This window comes from Strix aluco, chromosome 11 (assembly GCF_031877795.1).
Source record: "Strix aluco isolate bStrAlu1 chromosome 11, bStrAlu1.hap1, whole genome shotgun sequence".
Classification (NCBI taxonomy): Eukaryota; Metazoa; Chordata; class Aves; order Strigiformes; family Strigidae; genus Strix; species Strix aluco.
In genome coordinates this window covers 5,472,580-5,487,577 of record NC_133941.1, presented here as the reverse complement: position 1 = coordinate 5,487,577, position 14,998 = coordinate 5,472,580, and the positions used below count along the sequence as shown (strand labels likewise).

The following is a 14,998-nucleotide window of genomic DNA, read 5'->3' as shown; positions in this document are numbered from 1 at the left end:
ATATATGATTCAACCCAGAATATAAAAGCCACTAGAATTCCAAGTTGAAAATAATTAAATGAGCTGGAAACGATCAGGAACCACACATTTTTAAGTGACAGATTTTTTTACATGTTTAAATTGCACAAGAATATTTTATAGCTCCCTTTAACCAACAGTGACGTTTAATTCTAAAATGTGTAATTGATATTTGCAAAGCAATTAATTCCTGTGGCTCGTTATTCTATTGCTAAATGTACCTAAGCATTGGGGTGCTGACTTAAAGTCATCTTTTTTAGTTCACCTTTTCTGAATTCCAGAGTTTTAACTGAATTAACCTATTTCAGTTTCCTCACATGGCTGCATGAAGTGCAGTTTCATACTTGCATTGAATTTTTAGCTTTCTGATTGCACAGTACTGTAGGATGTTCGAATCTGCTGACTTCTAGAATATGTGTTGTCAAATGGTGTCATTACCCTGTAATACTTCAAGTACCGATACGCAGAAACCCAGCAGCTTATTCCATTTGTATTTGATCATTTCTGCTTATGTTCCTTTTGAAGTTTCCATCTTTTTGTCACTGTTTATGAAGTCATTTGTCTCTTTACTTTTGGTGTCTCTCTCCGTCATGCACAAGCAGCCCGTCCATCCAAGCCTAAGCCACCGGCTGGGCCACCATCATCCCAAACGCAGACTAACATGATAAATCATATGCTCAAAGGCATGGCCAAACAGCCGCCAAGTACTGTAATAGTCTTCCTTCCTTTTATTCAGTGGTTTTCTAGTCTAGCAGTTGCTTGTGTAGCAGTAGAAAGCTAGTTCTCATGTGCAGCTTTATACAAAATACCTAGTGCGATGTGGTAGGTTTTAGAGATTTAGAGGTAGCATTTATTTCAAAATGTCCACATTTTTTTGTCTAGCAATGTCTGACATATGCAACATTTTCAAATATCAACGTCAGCACAAAATAACATTGTTGTTGCATAACATTTTGCATGAAAACTATAAATATGTATGAGCTTTACATGATGTTGGATGAAATGTTTGATAAGTATATCGTATACGTTTCATGTAACTGTCAGTGCTCCAGCTATCTTAGCAGAATATTCTGATGTATAGTAACTTAACCAGGGAAATATTTAAAATAAGAAGAAAAAAAATTAAGATTGACATCTGCTGGCTGCCAAAGTTGTATAAGCATCAATATTTTCTTTAAAGACAGCATCTCTGAGCAGTTGTTCTTATTAACACTTTTGTCTTTTAGTTGTATTTGAGAGCAGATCAGTGTTGCAAATGAGAATGGGCCTGATGCTGCTCTGATCAATGGAAAAGCTTCCCCTTGGCTTTGGAGGTGCAGAAACAACAAGAGCTTACTAAGGGACATGTCTTTGGACTCCTTTTGCAAAAGGAAGAGGTTTCTACTTCTTGTAGCTAGTGAGGTGCTGGATCGAATAGGAGAAAGAATGAGGAGTTAACCAGCAGTCCTCCAATTTCAGTATTTGCCCACTAAATTATAGTAAGGGGAACCTGGATAATTTTTTTTGTTTGTTTCCAGTGATACAAGAAACAAAAGGAAAATTGGAGAAGAAACCCCCAAGGCCCCTATTTGTGGCATACATCAACAAAAAAGTAGAGTTCATTTGCATGGTGCTTTACCATGTTGCATCTCTCAGCCAAGCTGAGCGCCTGCAATGCCAGACTTCAGCTGACCGGGTTGCTGAGCTCCTCTGAAAATCAGCCCATGTACCCCTCGCTCGACCACCCAAATGTGACCATTCTGAAAAACACGTCTTTCCTTTTCATGGTTTACAGGAAATACCTGTGGACAGGTATTCAGGGAAAACTAAGAGCTGGCAAGATTTTGAGGGGGACAATTAAGTCCTCGAAGCTCACTGAGCCTTTAGCAAGACAGGGGTTTCTCCCCAGGTCACTCAGTAGAGCAGAGCGGTGCCACCTGCATGCAGCCACAGGTTTCTGTCCCAGCAGTAAAGAAGACCTAAACACTAGCAAAAAAATTAGTGAGTGCAGAAGGCTGGAGCAAGATGCCCATCCAGCATCTTGTGTGTCAGCACGACCCGAGCTGCTGGCTTAGCTGGGCTGCTTTGGAAATCCTGGGGTGGTTGCTGGTAGTGGTGCCTCGATGCATGTACTGCTAGGGTTTTGCTGTGTTGGGGACACACTGTTGTACGCTGCTAGCTGCAGATTGATTTGGCTATTAGGTTTTTGATACTTCACCCATTTACAAATTCTCCAGCTTTGGTATCATGGAGAGACCAAAATATAATGCCCAGAGGCATGAATAGACTGGTGTACTACCACAGTGCGATGCAGTTCTTCACCCTAGCTGCACGAGAGAGCCGGGACTGGCAGCCAGTCATTAACCAGAGGGACACGTCTCCTAGTTAACGTGGTGACGTGCTGCAGTGTAGGTGCTCCCCAGGGAGCAGGTCTCCTGCTCCACTTCTCCTCAGGGCGACCATGGCAGGGAGATTTCGCACACCTCAGGGAAGTGAGCTGCAGTGTCAGCTCACAGAAACCTCCTCGGTTGCAGTCAGCCAGCTCTGCAGAAGCTGTAGTTCGATGAAAGTGTGATTATTTTCTTTTTCTCTGTATTATTTCTAGTGAAATACTCTAAATGTTCCAGATTGTTAGCACCTCGGATGTTTAATAATATAAATTACCTAGAAGAATATAATTATTTTTAAAAGTCTTCAGAAAATGCTGCAAAATAGCTCAACATAGCTAACACCAAGCTCCAGGATTTAAACTCTTTGGTTTGTTTGCGGGGTTTTTGCTGTAAAGTTGCATCTCTTTTCCCATATAAATCTTACCTATGAACGCTTAGTGGGATTTACCACTTTCCACTCCCTCCAGCATGCGTAACTCCTTGACCCTTGTGGAGTTAAATCCTGGAGCAAGGCAGACCTGCAATTTTTGCTTTCAGTAGCAGGTGACATTTAAATTGCTCGAGTCTGACAATTTATTAAAAGTACAGACAGATTTGTTTGAATTGATCTTCTTAAAAGAATTTTAAAATAATATAGACATAATTTCTATAATAGCATCATCTACACTGAAGGATACATACTGTTCGTATATTAGTGGCCAGATGCTGTCTTTAGGGAATGCGATGTTCTTATTTGAGCTAATAAAGTGGCACCATCTCACCATAAAGCAAAACAACTCTGACAGTATTGTGAAATTTGGAGCTGGAGCACTGTATTTTCGTAGTATAATAACGAATGTGGCTTTCTGGTTTGCTCAGTACTAATTATATAAGCATTTAACATATGCATGAAAAGATCTTTAAAGCTGTAGAATATTATCGGATTTTTTTAAAACCTCTAAAATAACTTACTGTACGTCTAGCTTTTCATTCTGCCTCCCTTTTAACTCGAGTTCTTGTACTACAGAAAATGTAGGCCGGTTAGTCACACCAGCTAAAAAATTAGAAGATACAATACGTCTGGCAGAATTGGTAATTGAAGTCCTACAGCAAAACGAAGAACACCATGCGGAGGTGAGCAGCGGTGCCCTGCGAGGTCGTGTCCCCCAGGTCTTCAGCAGGCTCTGGTGGCTTGCTGGCAGCTTTGTATATTTGTGTGATGTCTTCCCACCTGGTGCTGGGTTATCTTCTTTAAAAGCCGAAAGCATTCCGAAATAATGGTGCTCGAGTGCAACGAAGGCAAAGTACAGTTCAGGAAGATTGCTTTTGCAGAGGGGAGGGGGGGCTACAGGAGGAATTAATTAAGTTCTGCTCTCCTCTACGTCAGTCTGCAGCCTTTCATCCAGCGCCAGCAGGAGCCGAATCTGGCCAAATGTATTCACCACCAACTACATACGAGAGCAAGCCCGTGCACTTTTGAGAAAGGTCGTATTTCCAAATAATGTCATGTGTTTGTGCCTCCAGACAGCATTAGCGGGTCCCTGCAGCAGCTTACCGCTCCTGCTGTCTAGACCTGGAGCAAGGAAAACCACCACAAAACAAAACAATTATTTTTTTGTCCCTTTCTGAGCGTTCAGGTTGTTTCCAGGGGTTTCCCTGGGCCCCTGCGGTACATGATTAACTCACCTGGTTTCCTGTTAGCCTCTTTTGCCTTGGCTTATTGGGAATACCTCAATTACTAGTCACAGAGGTTAGGATGAATTATTCTCTGTTACTCATTATTTGGATTATCTAAGGCCTAATACAAATACTCCTAACTCTTCAAAGCACTTTAACAAAAAGATTCATGTTTTAAAACCACTGAAATCATGTCATAGTCAAATATAGACCAGAAAATCATGAGGCTTGATCCTGGAAACACTTGACCCCACAGGCAGCTGACCCTGCTAGCTGTAGTCCCGCTCTCAGCACGTGGGGACGTTTCTGTCCTAGCAAGTGATGTTGCATACCCATGTAAGTATTTGCAGGATTGAGTCCTCTGTTTTCTACAAATCTGATGCTCTTGGATGCATATTGAAAAGCTAACCGTTTTGAAATTCAGAGTGAGCAGTTATTGTTGATGACTGTAGGTAATGTAACACTCATTCACTATTTTCTCTTTTCCTTCCCGTTGATATATATATATATATACTCTCACTATATTTTGCATTAAAAGCATTTGATAAATAATTTCACAGTCACCTAAAAATCATTCCAGTGTATATTAAATTTGCAGTATAATTTAACTTATTGATAATACACAACAATCCACAACACCCAACTAATGCCTGATTGCATATTTAAATTTCCTCCCTGTTTTTCTACTGTTCATTCAATCTTGGATGATCCTGGCAGGGGAAAGAGGTATGTGACTAAACCGAATGAAACGAGTCACTCCTGTCATATTTCGTGCATGCCCTCTCAGTGCCATGTTTCCTACTGGGATTTTACCCGGGTTGCCCTCGCTTCCGTAACTTTGACCGAGGAATGTAACAGCAACTTTGAGTCGGCTGCTTGCGGAGCTGGTAGCCTGACACAGGAGGGTAAATGTGGCATAGTAGTCCGGTCCATGCATGTAGCAATGGGTATATTTTACGAGCGCTGCAGTTACATCCCAACACAACCCTACCTGCCTGGACTCTCTCCTCAGCCTGTTGTTACCTCTGTTGTTTTGCATTCACCCAACCTCTAGTACACTGTGGTGGAGATGGACTAAGTACTACACAAGTGCCTAGAATGGTAGTGGTCTCCCTCTGGTTTTGTCTGTATGTGCCTTGTACTGGATATACAGTATTTATATGTAGAGAGAGAATATACGGGGTGAAGAGTGAAATAAACTTCATTTTTACTAAAGCGAGGGGGTGCTCGAGAGCGCTGCACTTGCGCATGAACTGTGGTAACCTGTCCAAGGATAAAGAGTGTTTTATTCCACTCCTCACCAGCACAGGCTGGAGGTACAACCAGCCAGGAGGGACTTGTTTTTAAAACGCAGGTTATTTTGAAAATAGTAGGTTTCTGAAGGAAGTGGTTACAGGGGCGGTCGCGTTCAGCCAGTCACGCTGCCGAGATCCTCACCAGGAGGAAGACTCAAAACTGTTCTCCAGCATCTTTTGTGTCATAAGGTTTTGATTCGAGACAGAAGGTTAATGCCAGCATGGATAGGAGGCATCCCGGTCCCTTATTCTGAATGGTGACCTGGAAGGGTGAAATTCATCTCTCCAGAAGCCCGGCACGCTGTCGGTACATTATTGAATCCCTGTCCTGAGGGTGGCTGTGGCATTTCAGCAGTGTACAGGCAGTTGGCCAGCTCTCTGCATACTTTGAATTGCACCCAAAGGAAGAGAGAGAAGAGGCTGGGTGGTTTATCACTGATTTTTATTATGCATTGTAGCCACATTATGATCTCACTGTGCAATGAGAATTGCTGAGGTATTGCACTTTTTTTTTCCCCCAAATTATTCCAGGTGAGGGTTTTTTGATATGTTGTCCTTTCACCTGGAGAAGGTTCGAGCTGCGAGGTGTGACGCTTCAGTCTACTTTGGATGTTCAGCAGAAAATTAAATAGCACTGCTTACTGAAGAAATGCCTTAATTTACTGAAAAACAACAGTTTTTGCAATTAAAACATGCCCCTTTTTCCCCCACATGGACATCCAGGCAGACTCCCTAATGAGAACCCAGAAGATAACACTCAGAGCATGGAAAATGTTCAAAATACGTTACAACAGAAGTGCCGTGTCTAGTCAGTTGGGTTTGTCTTGCCCGTAAAAGAGAAGCAAACCAGCACAGGCAGAAACGCAGCAGAAACCATGTGCCTACGTCTGTAATCTGTGAGAGCGGGAGGTCTCTGTCATTGTGTCATCTCTCCCATCAGACGTCTCCCACCTCCCTTTCCATTTCTCTGGATGACTGATGACAAATGCCAGAGACAATGGCATTCACCTATTTTTAAACTTGTGTTTTCTCTCTCTATGTATACGTATGTGTATATGTATATATGTATTTTAACTCCTTGAGGTCATACATATATACATGTGTATCCATGTGTAAAATATACAATAATAGGTGTGTTTGGCTAGAAAGCACACTTTTTTTCGCCACTGTGTTTTGAGCAAAACAGGTAAGTAGATGGTAAATAAATGAAATGTTACCATCTTGAAGGAGATTTTCAAAGTATGATGTTACCGCTCCCACCGCAGGAAGGTACTGCTCATTGAGAGTAGGGAGGAAGAGGTTGAGGATCCTGACATAAGTTAGGGACTTACAGAGCTAAAATTTGACTTTCCAGCAAAAGGGAAGCTGTTACTGGTTTGGGTATTTTTTTTTTCCCACAAATGATCGCATGTTTTTCTTCATAATTTCTCCTAAAACTAGCTTTTTCTTTTTTCCTTTTTCATGGAAGCAGGTTTTTATTGCAGGACTCTGAAGTGTTTATGTTGAGATGTGTTGCAGAAGATATTCTTTGGCCTCCCCTCTTTTCCCTCCCTCCAAAATGCTGGTTGCCATTGGTCCTTCATAGCAATCACTCTTTACTCTCAGACCTGTGGGCAGTATCTGCTGGGGAGACAGCATGGCAGGCTCTTGGCAGGCAGAGGCACAGCCAGAGAAACCACATCAGAGCAAGGATCACCCCGACATCCTCCTTGAAAACCACAGACAAGTGCTACTAATTTTAAGAGGACCTTCCGCAGCCCCACAGCTCAGCATCCACTCGTCTTCCACCTGCGCTCTGGGGAGAAGGTTTGAGCAGGCATTGGGAGCAGACCTGGGTCTTGATGTTTTCGGTTCCTGTGCAGTTTCACAGCGGTTCGATGCCTCCTGACACAGCGCTCCGATGCTCATTTGTACACCAGCGCCAGATGTGGGAAGATCTGAAGAGCATTGCCACGCGTGCTCAGCCCTCCAGGCTCCCTCACCTCGGTTTCAACTTTTCCAGAGCAACAACTCTGCCAACACCCAGGGCCACTGTCACCACTGCCCCTGAGCTTTCCAAGCACCCCAGGGCAGGTGTTGCTGTGGCAGTGCCGACAGCTTCATCCACGTGTGTGGGGCTGGGGACAGACAAAGGAGCCCAGTGTAGCCACCTTGTCCCCATGCCATGACTGCAGGGACACCGTAACCTGCCGGTGTTGCTGCTCCGGGCATGGCGTTTGCCCAGCCCGCCCCTTCATGACACAGCCCGCCTCATCCACATCTTCACCCCCAAGACAGGGCAGGCCCATACTAAAATTACTTTGGGGGTTATTCGGTTATTTTTGTTATTTTACATCTTGGATGTGCTCTGGGCACATAATGCCCAGTGCCACGTCCAACCTATCCATGTCTTCACACCAGTTTTGTATCAGCTCATGGAATAATAGCAGAGCTATGTCAGTCTGCTTTATATTTTGGGGGAACAAAGGAGTGGAAATAGTCCCAAAGACCCCCTGCCAGTATCACTGGCAGCTGAGAAGTGAGGCCAAAATAGGAAGAATTAAAGGGGACCATGGAAGTAACCTGGTTTTGGGGCACTGTTCCCTCTCCACGGCCAAGTGAACCAGCAGCCGGAGTTGTGCTCTGCACATCAGTGCAGTTCTTCATCAGTGAATCAAAACTGAATCCTGAGAAAGTGAAAGTCCATTCTGCTTATTCATGTCTGCTAAAATCTGAAAAAAATACCCTTCCTGACTGGCAATTCCTCTTTGAACTGATTCATCTATTCCCAGTCTTTTCTGTTTCATCTCCAGTCTTGTGCCTATGCTAGAAATTTCTTTTTCTTGCAAAGTGCCGGAAAGCCGTTTCTTAGGTCCTTTAAGTCACTGAGTAATTTCTTATCACTTCAAAATGACAGCACATGGTCCTAACGACAGCACTCCTCATATTGCATGTTCCCAGCCAGAAGTGATTACTAAACACGCATGCATGCGTTTGCAGCATTCACATCTGAGCCATGTATGATGTGAATGCCACGTCAGAGAGCCCGTACAGTGAATTTTAAGGACCCATGTGCATGAGAATGAGTTACTTCACTGATATTTTTTGGTTTTCAAGTTTAGATATATTTTTTTCCTGGCTCTGTGAAAATATAGGCTTGCCGTAGATATTTTTTTTTTTATCTTGGCATGTTGATAATAGAGCTTTGTAATCAGTTTCCTAATCAGTAGCATTATGAAGGTGGTAGTGTGTTTCTATGGATGTGTATAGCTAACCATGTAAAATGAACAGTGCTGTAATAACTTCTACTGGTGATGTTTGAAATATCTCTAAAGGAGACTGTGAGTGATTTAGGACGTATTTTAATGTCTTAGGCTTCTGGTTTTTCAAGAAAAATAGAAGTAGTGAATCCAAATAAAATTTAAACTGTTGAAAAACACAGCAGAAAACTCACAAGCACAGTGAAGAAACTCCCAAATTTCTGTACTTTAGAATAAGAATTAGTTGATTTTTTTTCTGATAATTAGCATAAATAAAGATGAATGAAGTCATTTATTGTAAATTGAACAGACAAAACCTTCTCTGCCACGTTACAGCTGCGTGCCTTTATGGTGGAGCTCTGAATAGATTCTCTACAAGAAATCTTTGTATTAAAATAGCAGTGCCTAATTCCTGTGATTAGCACTGTCTGTGCAGGCTACTACTTTAAAGCACTGTTCTCTTTACAATAAAGGTAGTTTCCATGGGATGCACATTTCTTTTGAGATACGTGGCCTAACATCTTTCCTTGTGCTTTATTATAACTAATATACTTCTTTATTATCTTTTTCTACCAACTCTGAAGGCCTTTGCCTGGTGGTCAGACTTAATGGTTGAGCACGCGGAGACCTTCCTGTCACTGTTTGCAGTGGATATGGATGCTGCGTTAGAGGTGCAACCCCCAGACACCTGGGACAGCTTTCCGCTCTTTCAGCTTCTAAACGATTCCCTCCGTAGTGACTGTATGTATTGTATTTTGATAATTTCTTTTTCAGTGGGCAGCTCAGGTTACTGATAATACTTTCAGCCTCTCCGTACTGCACAGAGAACTGAGATGGGTAGAGATTTACAGTACATACTCTTTTAGCATCAGCTTGGTTTTGTTCCATTTCCACTAGAAAAAAGCGCACAGACACCCCTTAAATCAAATGCCTCAGTCAAAGGTGAGAAGTTGAACTTTTATTTTGCTTCATCTTCTCAAGTTTCTTGGTAATAGCTGCCTGATAAGCAGGGAATTAGGTACTCTATCTCACTGTCATTAAATGTGTGTATCGTTTTATATGTGTGTACTGCATTTATTTAACATGGAGTAAAACAGTCCCTGCTTTAAAAGATTTTATTGAAGGGAGGAAAATATTAAAGTAAATGGAAGCAGGAGTAGTTCAGAATAGCACTTTGTGAAATAAAGCTCTTCTCCAAAGCACGTGGGCCCATGCCTTCAAAACCCATGAGAATTTGGCACTCTCCTGCGTGGTCCGACCACTCCCCGGGAAGCTGGTGGCAGAACTGGCATTGCCTTCAGTTAGATCCCAGACCAGGGCCCCAGTTTGCTTTCTACAGCCACGTAAAAAAGCCAGGGACTCATCCTCAGAGAGCAATTTCCAGCATCATGGTAGTGAGTAACCAGAGAAGAAATGAGTCTGCTGCCTGAAAAAGCCATAATTTTTGCCATGCTGTATTTCTTACATCCATTTTATTCACAGGAAGTAATAATGTATTTGTAAGTTTGACGTTAATGGAAAAGAAGATTCGTTGTCTGTTTATTTGTTTGGAGTAAGAAGCCATTCCTGCTGTCTTTGTCATGAACACTGGTGGCTGATGCCAGCTCCTGTTATGTTCTTGAAGTTTCTCCCTGTTCGCTGACAAAAGCATTGTGTAATGAAGTGCCACGCTGTGGTTTGTTACAGAAGTTCTAGTAACAGTAGTGTCTTACTATACTTTTATTTATCTATTCTAGATAATTTGTGCAATGGAAAATTCCACAAACACCTCCAAGACCTGTTTGCTCCACTTGTTGTTAGATATGTCGATCTGATGGAGTCCTCAATTGCACAGTCAATTCACAGGGGCTTTGAGCGGGAGTCATGGGAGCCAGTAAAGTAAGGAAACCTCCTTTGATACAATCGGAATTTGGGTGCAAGTGGATGGAGATTCATACAGAGATGAATTAGCAAACATAAGACTGGACATGCAGAAAGTGCTTTAGATTTTTCTAGTTTAATGGTAAAAATAGAAGGCCTGATCTCTCTGGGGTTTTCAGGTTAATAAGGGAAATGGTATTTGCTTTTTGAAATGCATTGCTGCCTCAGTTTGAACCATGTGCCTTTGGACATGGAAGCATGAAAATGTGAAAACCTTCTTAGCTGGCATGGCTTTTTGGATCCCGTTCTAAAAGGCCTTTTCCAATGCTGCTTTTGAATTCAAATAGCTCCTTTTCAGAACAAAAAAACCTTGCTTCACTGTGTTCAGTCCAGCCCTGTACCCTGTGTGAGTCATTGCTGTATTTATTCTTCTCAATACTCATTTTTGCCACCCACCCCATGGAGGAATAGTGCAGCGTTGTGCTTCTCACATCAGCCCCGCAGCTGGTGGCTGCACGTGTCCCCATGTCCCAGGGCAGCTCTGCGGGTCCCAGCTCCCTTGCCTGTAGGATTAGGTGTGCAGAAACCATAGTAAAACACAGGCGAGATGATTCAAACAGAATCAGTTATTGAATTTGGAGAATGAGGAATTTACCAGCAAGAAATGAGTAGCCTGAGAGAAACCCAAATTGAACTCAAGAGCTGGTGAATGATAAAAACATGGCATGTGCTTTGGATTACTGTTGTTATTTCACAGGTTTTGAAGCATTGCTGAACCCTGTCATGCTTGCTCTAAAAAGCCAAATCAGATCCTACAAAGGAAAAGAACACACTTTTCCTTCTAATAAAGGTATTCAAAGATAAAGATCGACCCTTTGCAAACAGCATGAGTCTGATGGTGCCTCAGACAGGGGATTGGGACCAGGTGACCTCTGGAGAGACTATTTTCCCTGCTTTTTTGTGATTCCCTAGGTGAAGTTAAGTGGCGCTGCACTCTCAGAGGTTGCTGTATAAAAGAACGTGTGGTCTTTCAGGGCTTTTCACACCAAATATGTTCCGTTTACAAGGAAAAGAGATTTTGTTCGGCAGCCAGCCTCCCATATGCAACCTGGAGTCTGAGTACCCAGGTTTTTTCCTTTCTTTCTTGTGCATCCTCAGCATCCATAAGGATTCTGCCTGCCAAATCTCAGGCCTTTTCTTGACACCTGATCATCCCCTCTGTTTTGAGTGGGGTTAAGTGGCTGGCATTCAGGAACCTCTCTCACTTTCCATTTGCTGTCTTTGGTCTGCAGGCTAACAGGATTAAAAATCCTAAAAAATCTTGTTTCAAATAAGCAGATGTGACCCAGAAAACATACAAGAAATAGATCTTTCGAGTAGGAGAATGCCATTTTTACAGCCACTCCTTCAAGCAGAATTGCACTTCGAAGTTAGCATTAACTTTAGTTTCAGAGCTCTGCTTTAGTAATGAATGTGTTTGTATTTCCTTGTCTGTTATGAAACAGAGGCAGTTAACTCTGTGTACCTGTCCGCCTCAGTCAAGCAGTCAATAAGCAATTAGTTCTGCTTTTTCCTTTTGTCAGAAGCTGACATCATTTTGGCTTTTAATTACTTTAGTGGGTTAACTATAGATGTCTATAAGTACTTGGCTGTGGTACTTGCCTGTCAGAATGCTTTGTCCCTGGGTATGCCATTATCTATCATTTTCAAGTTATCTTTGATAGTTATAAATGGTCTTTTCTTAGTTCTCTTGTAATGGTTATTCAGTTCTGGAGTTCCAGTTACCGAGTGCTTTGCTCATTGCAGTTTCAAGCGAAAGCCCGGGATGGACTATCTGCCTTACAGACTTGGGTATTTAAAAGATTTCTTCCAGCAGAAAAGTGGGTGCTTTTCACAAGAAGCTTGTGTCCATCTGGTGAAAAGGTGCACTCCGGGGTTTTTTTCACTAGTTGGTATTTTGTTCTTGTGTCTTGCACACAAAAGCACGAGTTGCAAATGCTGGCTTAACGCGATGTGACCCGGTGAAGGAAGGCACCAGCGAATGCACAGAGGGTGGCACACACAGTTTAAGGGAGAAGAGGGGTGTCATTCCTAGCATCTTATGACACTTTTGATGGGCTGTTCAGAACTAAGGCATCATCTTTTGCCTCCTGGGCAGACCACCTGCTCCTCTTTGTCTGATTGACAGTGATCTTGCAGAAAAACTCAGGTCAGAGACTTATTTTGTTTGATTTGCCCTCCTGTTATCTGCTGCCTTCTCCCCCCACATGTCTGTACTGCAGCACAGTTGAATTTTTGGCCACTGATTCTCAAATAGTTTGGACCAGCTAATTTCCACCCAAGCCATGGCCTTCCATTGCCACCTCTCCAGCAGAGCTTTTTGGGAACTGGGAACACTGCACTGTGTTTTTCCATGGCTTTCCTCTGCTTTGAAGAAAGGACTTCAGGTTGGCCAGAAAAGATAGATCATCGTGGCTGTCTGTTCCACAGAGCTTACTGTTGTCCTGCTTTGGATCTCTACAGTGAATTGTGAGAAGGAAATCTCATTATCTCCTGTTAAGCAAGAAATTATTCCACAACATAGTCTTTTGAAAGGGTTTCTCTATGCTCATGCTTGCAATCAAGGCTGAAATATGTAGCCCTCTATAACCTGACCAGATGGCAGTTTGCAAGCATGTATTTCTTCTATTTTCATTGCTGAATACTCTGCACCTTATGCTACAAGTTAGGTATAGAAATCACAAACAGTGAGAGAGATACTGTTAAGTATTGAAAACATGGGGGGAAAAAGCATTGATGTAATGTGCTCATGAGGGCTATGTAATCTGCCTCTGCAGAGCTGCTGAATTTGCAGGGGGTCCGTGCCCTATAGCTAGAGCAGCTGGTGTGCTTGTATGAATCCACGCAGAGAAATGTGGAACGCTTGTCCTTCGCACAGTCATCCAAATATGGAGGATAAAGAGTAGGTCTGTTCTCTGGTGAGTTGAGAGGTCTTGGAAAAGTAGGGTTTGCAATGGGTTTTTTTCATGCTAACTTCTCAGAGAACGCTGATTTATCTTGCAGCCAGCAGACACGTACGTGTGTGTGTGTGTCTCTGTGTGTGTGTCTGTGTTGAAAGATCTTTTTAAGCAAATGCTAAAGCCGGTGCAATGACAGCCAATTTCAATTGCTTGACTAGGATGTTACTGACCTATGGCTGTTTCTGCTGCACTGTAGTCCTGGCTTTAGCATCTATTAATTGCTCGCTAACCCTTTGCAAACTATTTATGAATGTATCATTAATATAAATGTAAGAACTTAGTATGATTATACTAATCATTTGATGAGGTTGTACTACTACAAAATGCTAGTGAAAAATGTTTCCCCTTAAAAGAAGCACAGCTGTAGTGAAAATGAGTATTTTTGTTACTATTCTGGGTGTCAGTCAGAGGAAGAGCACAGATTTGACTGCCTACTTCACTATCAAGCTCTTTGCTTCATATCGAGGCTTTTGTGAAAAGATTTGCTCTTGAGCATTTGCTCAGCCTAGGCAGTAAGGTAGTAAGCATTTATAGTGATGGAAGAGACAGGCGTTTGTGTCTTCCATCACTAAATCATTTCAGGCATCCCACAGGAACTGAGCCTTTGAGTATGGAAAAGGGTCTCGTTTAGCTCTATTCTGAAGCCAGGAGACAACTCAGTAAAAATGCTGTGACTTTTCTGTCCTCCTTTCAGTACTGGGGCAGCTCTACAGGAGCAGCCCCTGTGCAATTGGACTTGTTTTCTGTGATTGGTGCTACAGTACAGTGTGAGTACTGGGATGTTGTCCAGGGGTATGTTGCCAATCTGTTTGCACTGAGAATTTCCCAGCAGACAGTACAGGTGAAAGCCATTTATACAGCGAGCAGACACAAATGGGGGTGAATCAGAAGAAGCCAAGAAAACAAGCAGTACAGCTCCAGAGAATGCGTCTTTTATCAAATGTATCAGGATCCAGTCCTGAAGCTGAGTCGTCTTAAATCAGACAGCCCTCATCTTGTTGATGCAAATGCCCACATTCCCTGCCTGATGGCTGAGGTTATATTTAGCCATCTATATTAAATAGGCATGGCTGGCTTCTAGAAACAGTTTCTCATCTTGGACCTGTAGTTTTATGGTCTGAGCAACTGCAAGGCTGGAACATTTGTTGGTAATATTAATCATTTTTTACAGGTCTCACTGCAACTGTTAGCCAGATAATTAGATCAGTTGAACCTGCAAAACTGTGCATGTCAATTCAGGAGAATATTTTTAAAATTAGTTACTGTATGTTAACATAATATACTCCATTATTTTGCTGTTTTGTTTTGTTTTAAGAGTACTTATTCTTGCAACATATCCTTGCATCAGCAAAATAATGTGTTGTATAAAAGAAATATGTTTCCGTGTGAATATAGTATACTGTTTACTCTAGAAGTCATATTTTATTAATACAGTGTTTTTATTAATATAACACTGTCACTTCTTGAATTTTAATATTAAAACCAAAGGTCCTCTGATTTATGTATTTACCATCTGGCTAAGTTATTTAAGTTGCTTTTCC

The 14,998-nt window shown here is 42.2% G+C and overlaps 1 protein-coding gene across 4 annotated transcripts in view; it reads left to right on the top strand.

Moving 5' to 3' along the window:
• Positions 1-14,998, top strand: part of CADPS (calcium dependent secretion activator) — a 221,360-nt gene that overhangs the window by 160,760 nt on the left and 45,602 nt on the right. For all 4 annotated transcript variants that reach the window (XM_074835822.1, XM_074835820.1, XM_074835819.1 and 1 more), the window contains 3 exons: positions 3,394-3,500; positions 9,162-9,318; positions 10,314-10,455. In XM_074835822.1, coding sequence (XP_074691923.1) covers positions 3,394-3,500; positions 9,162-9,318; positions 10,314-10,455 — 406 coding nt within the window. The remainder of the gene's footprint in view (positions 1-3,393; positions 3,501-9,161; positions 9,319-10,313; positions 10,456-14,998) is intronic.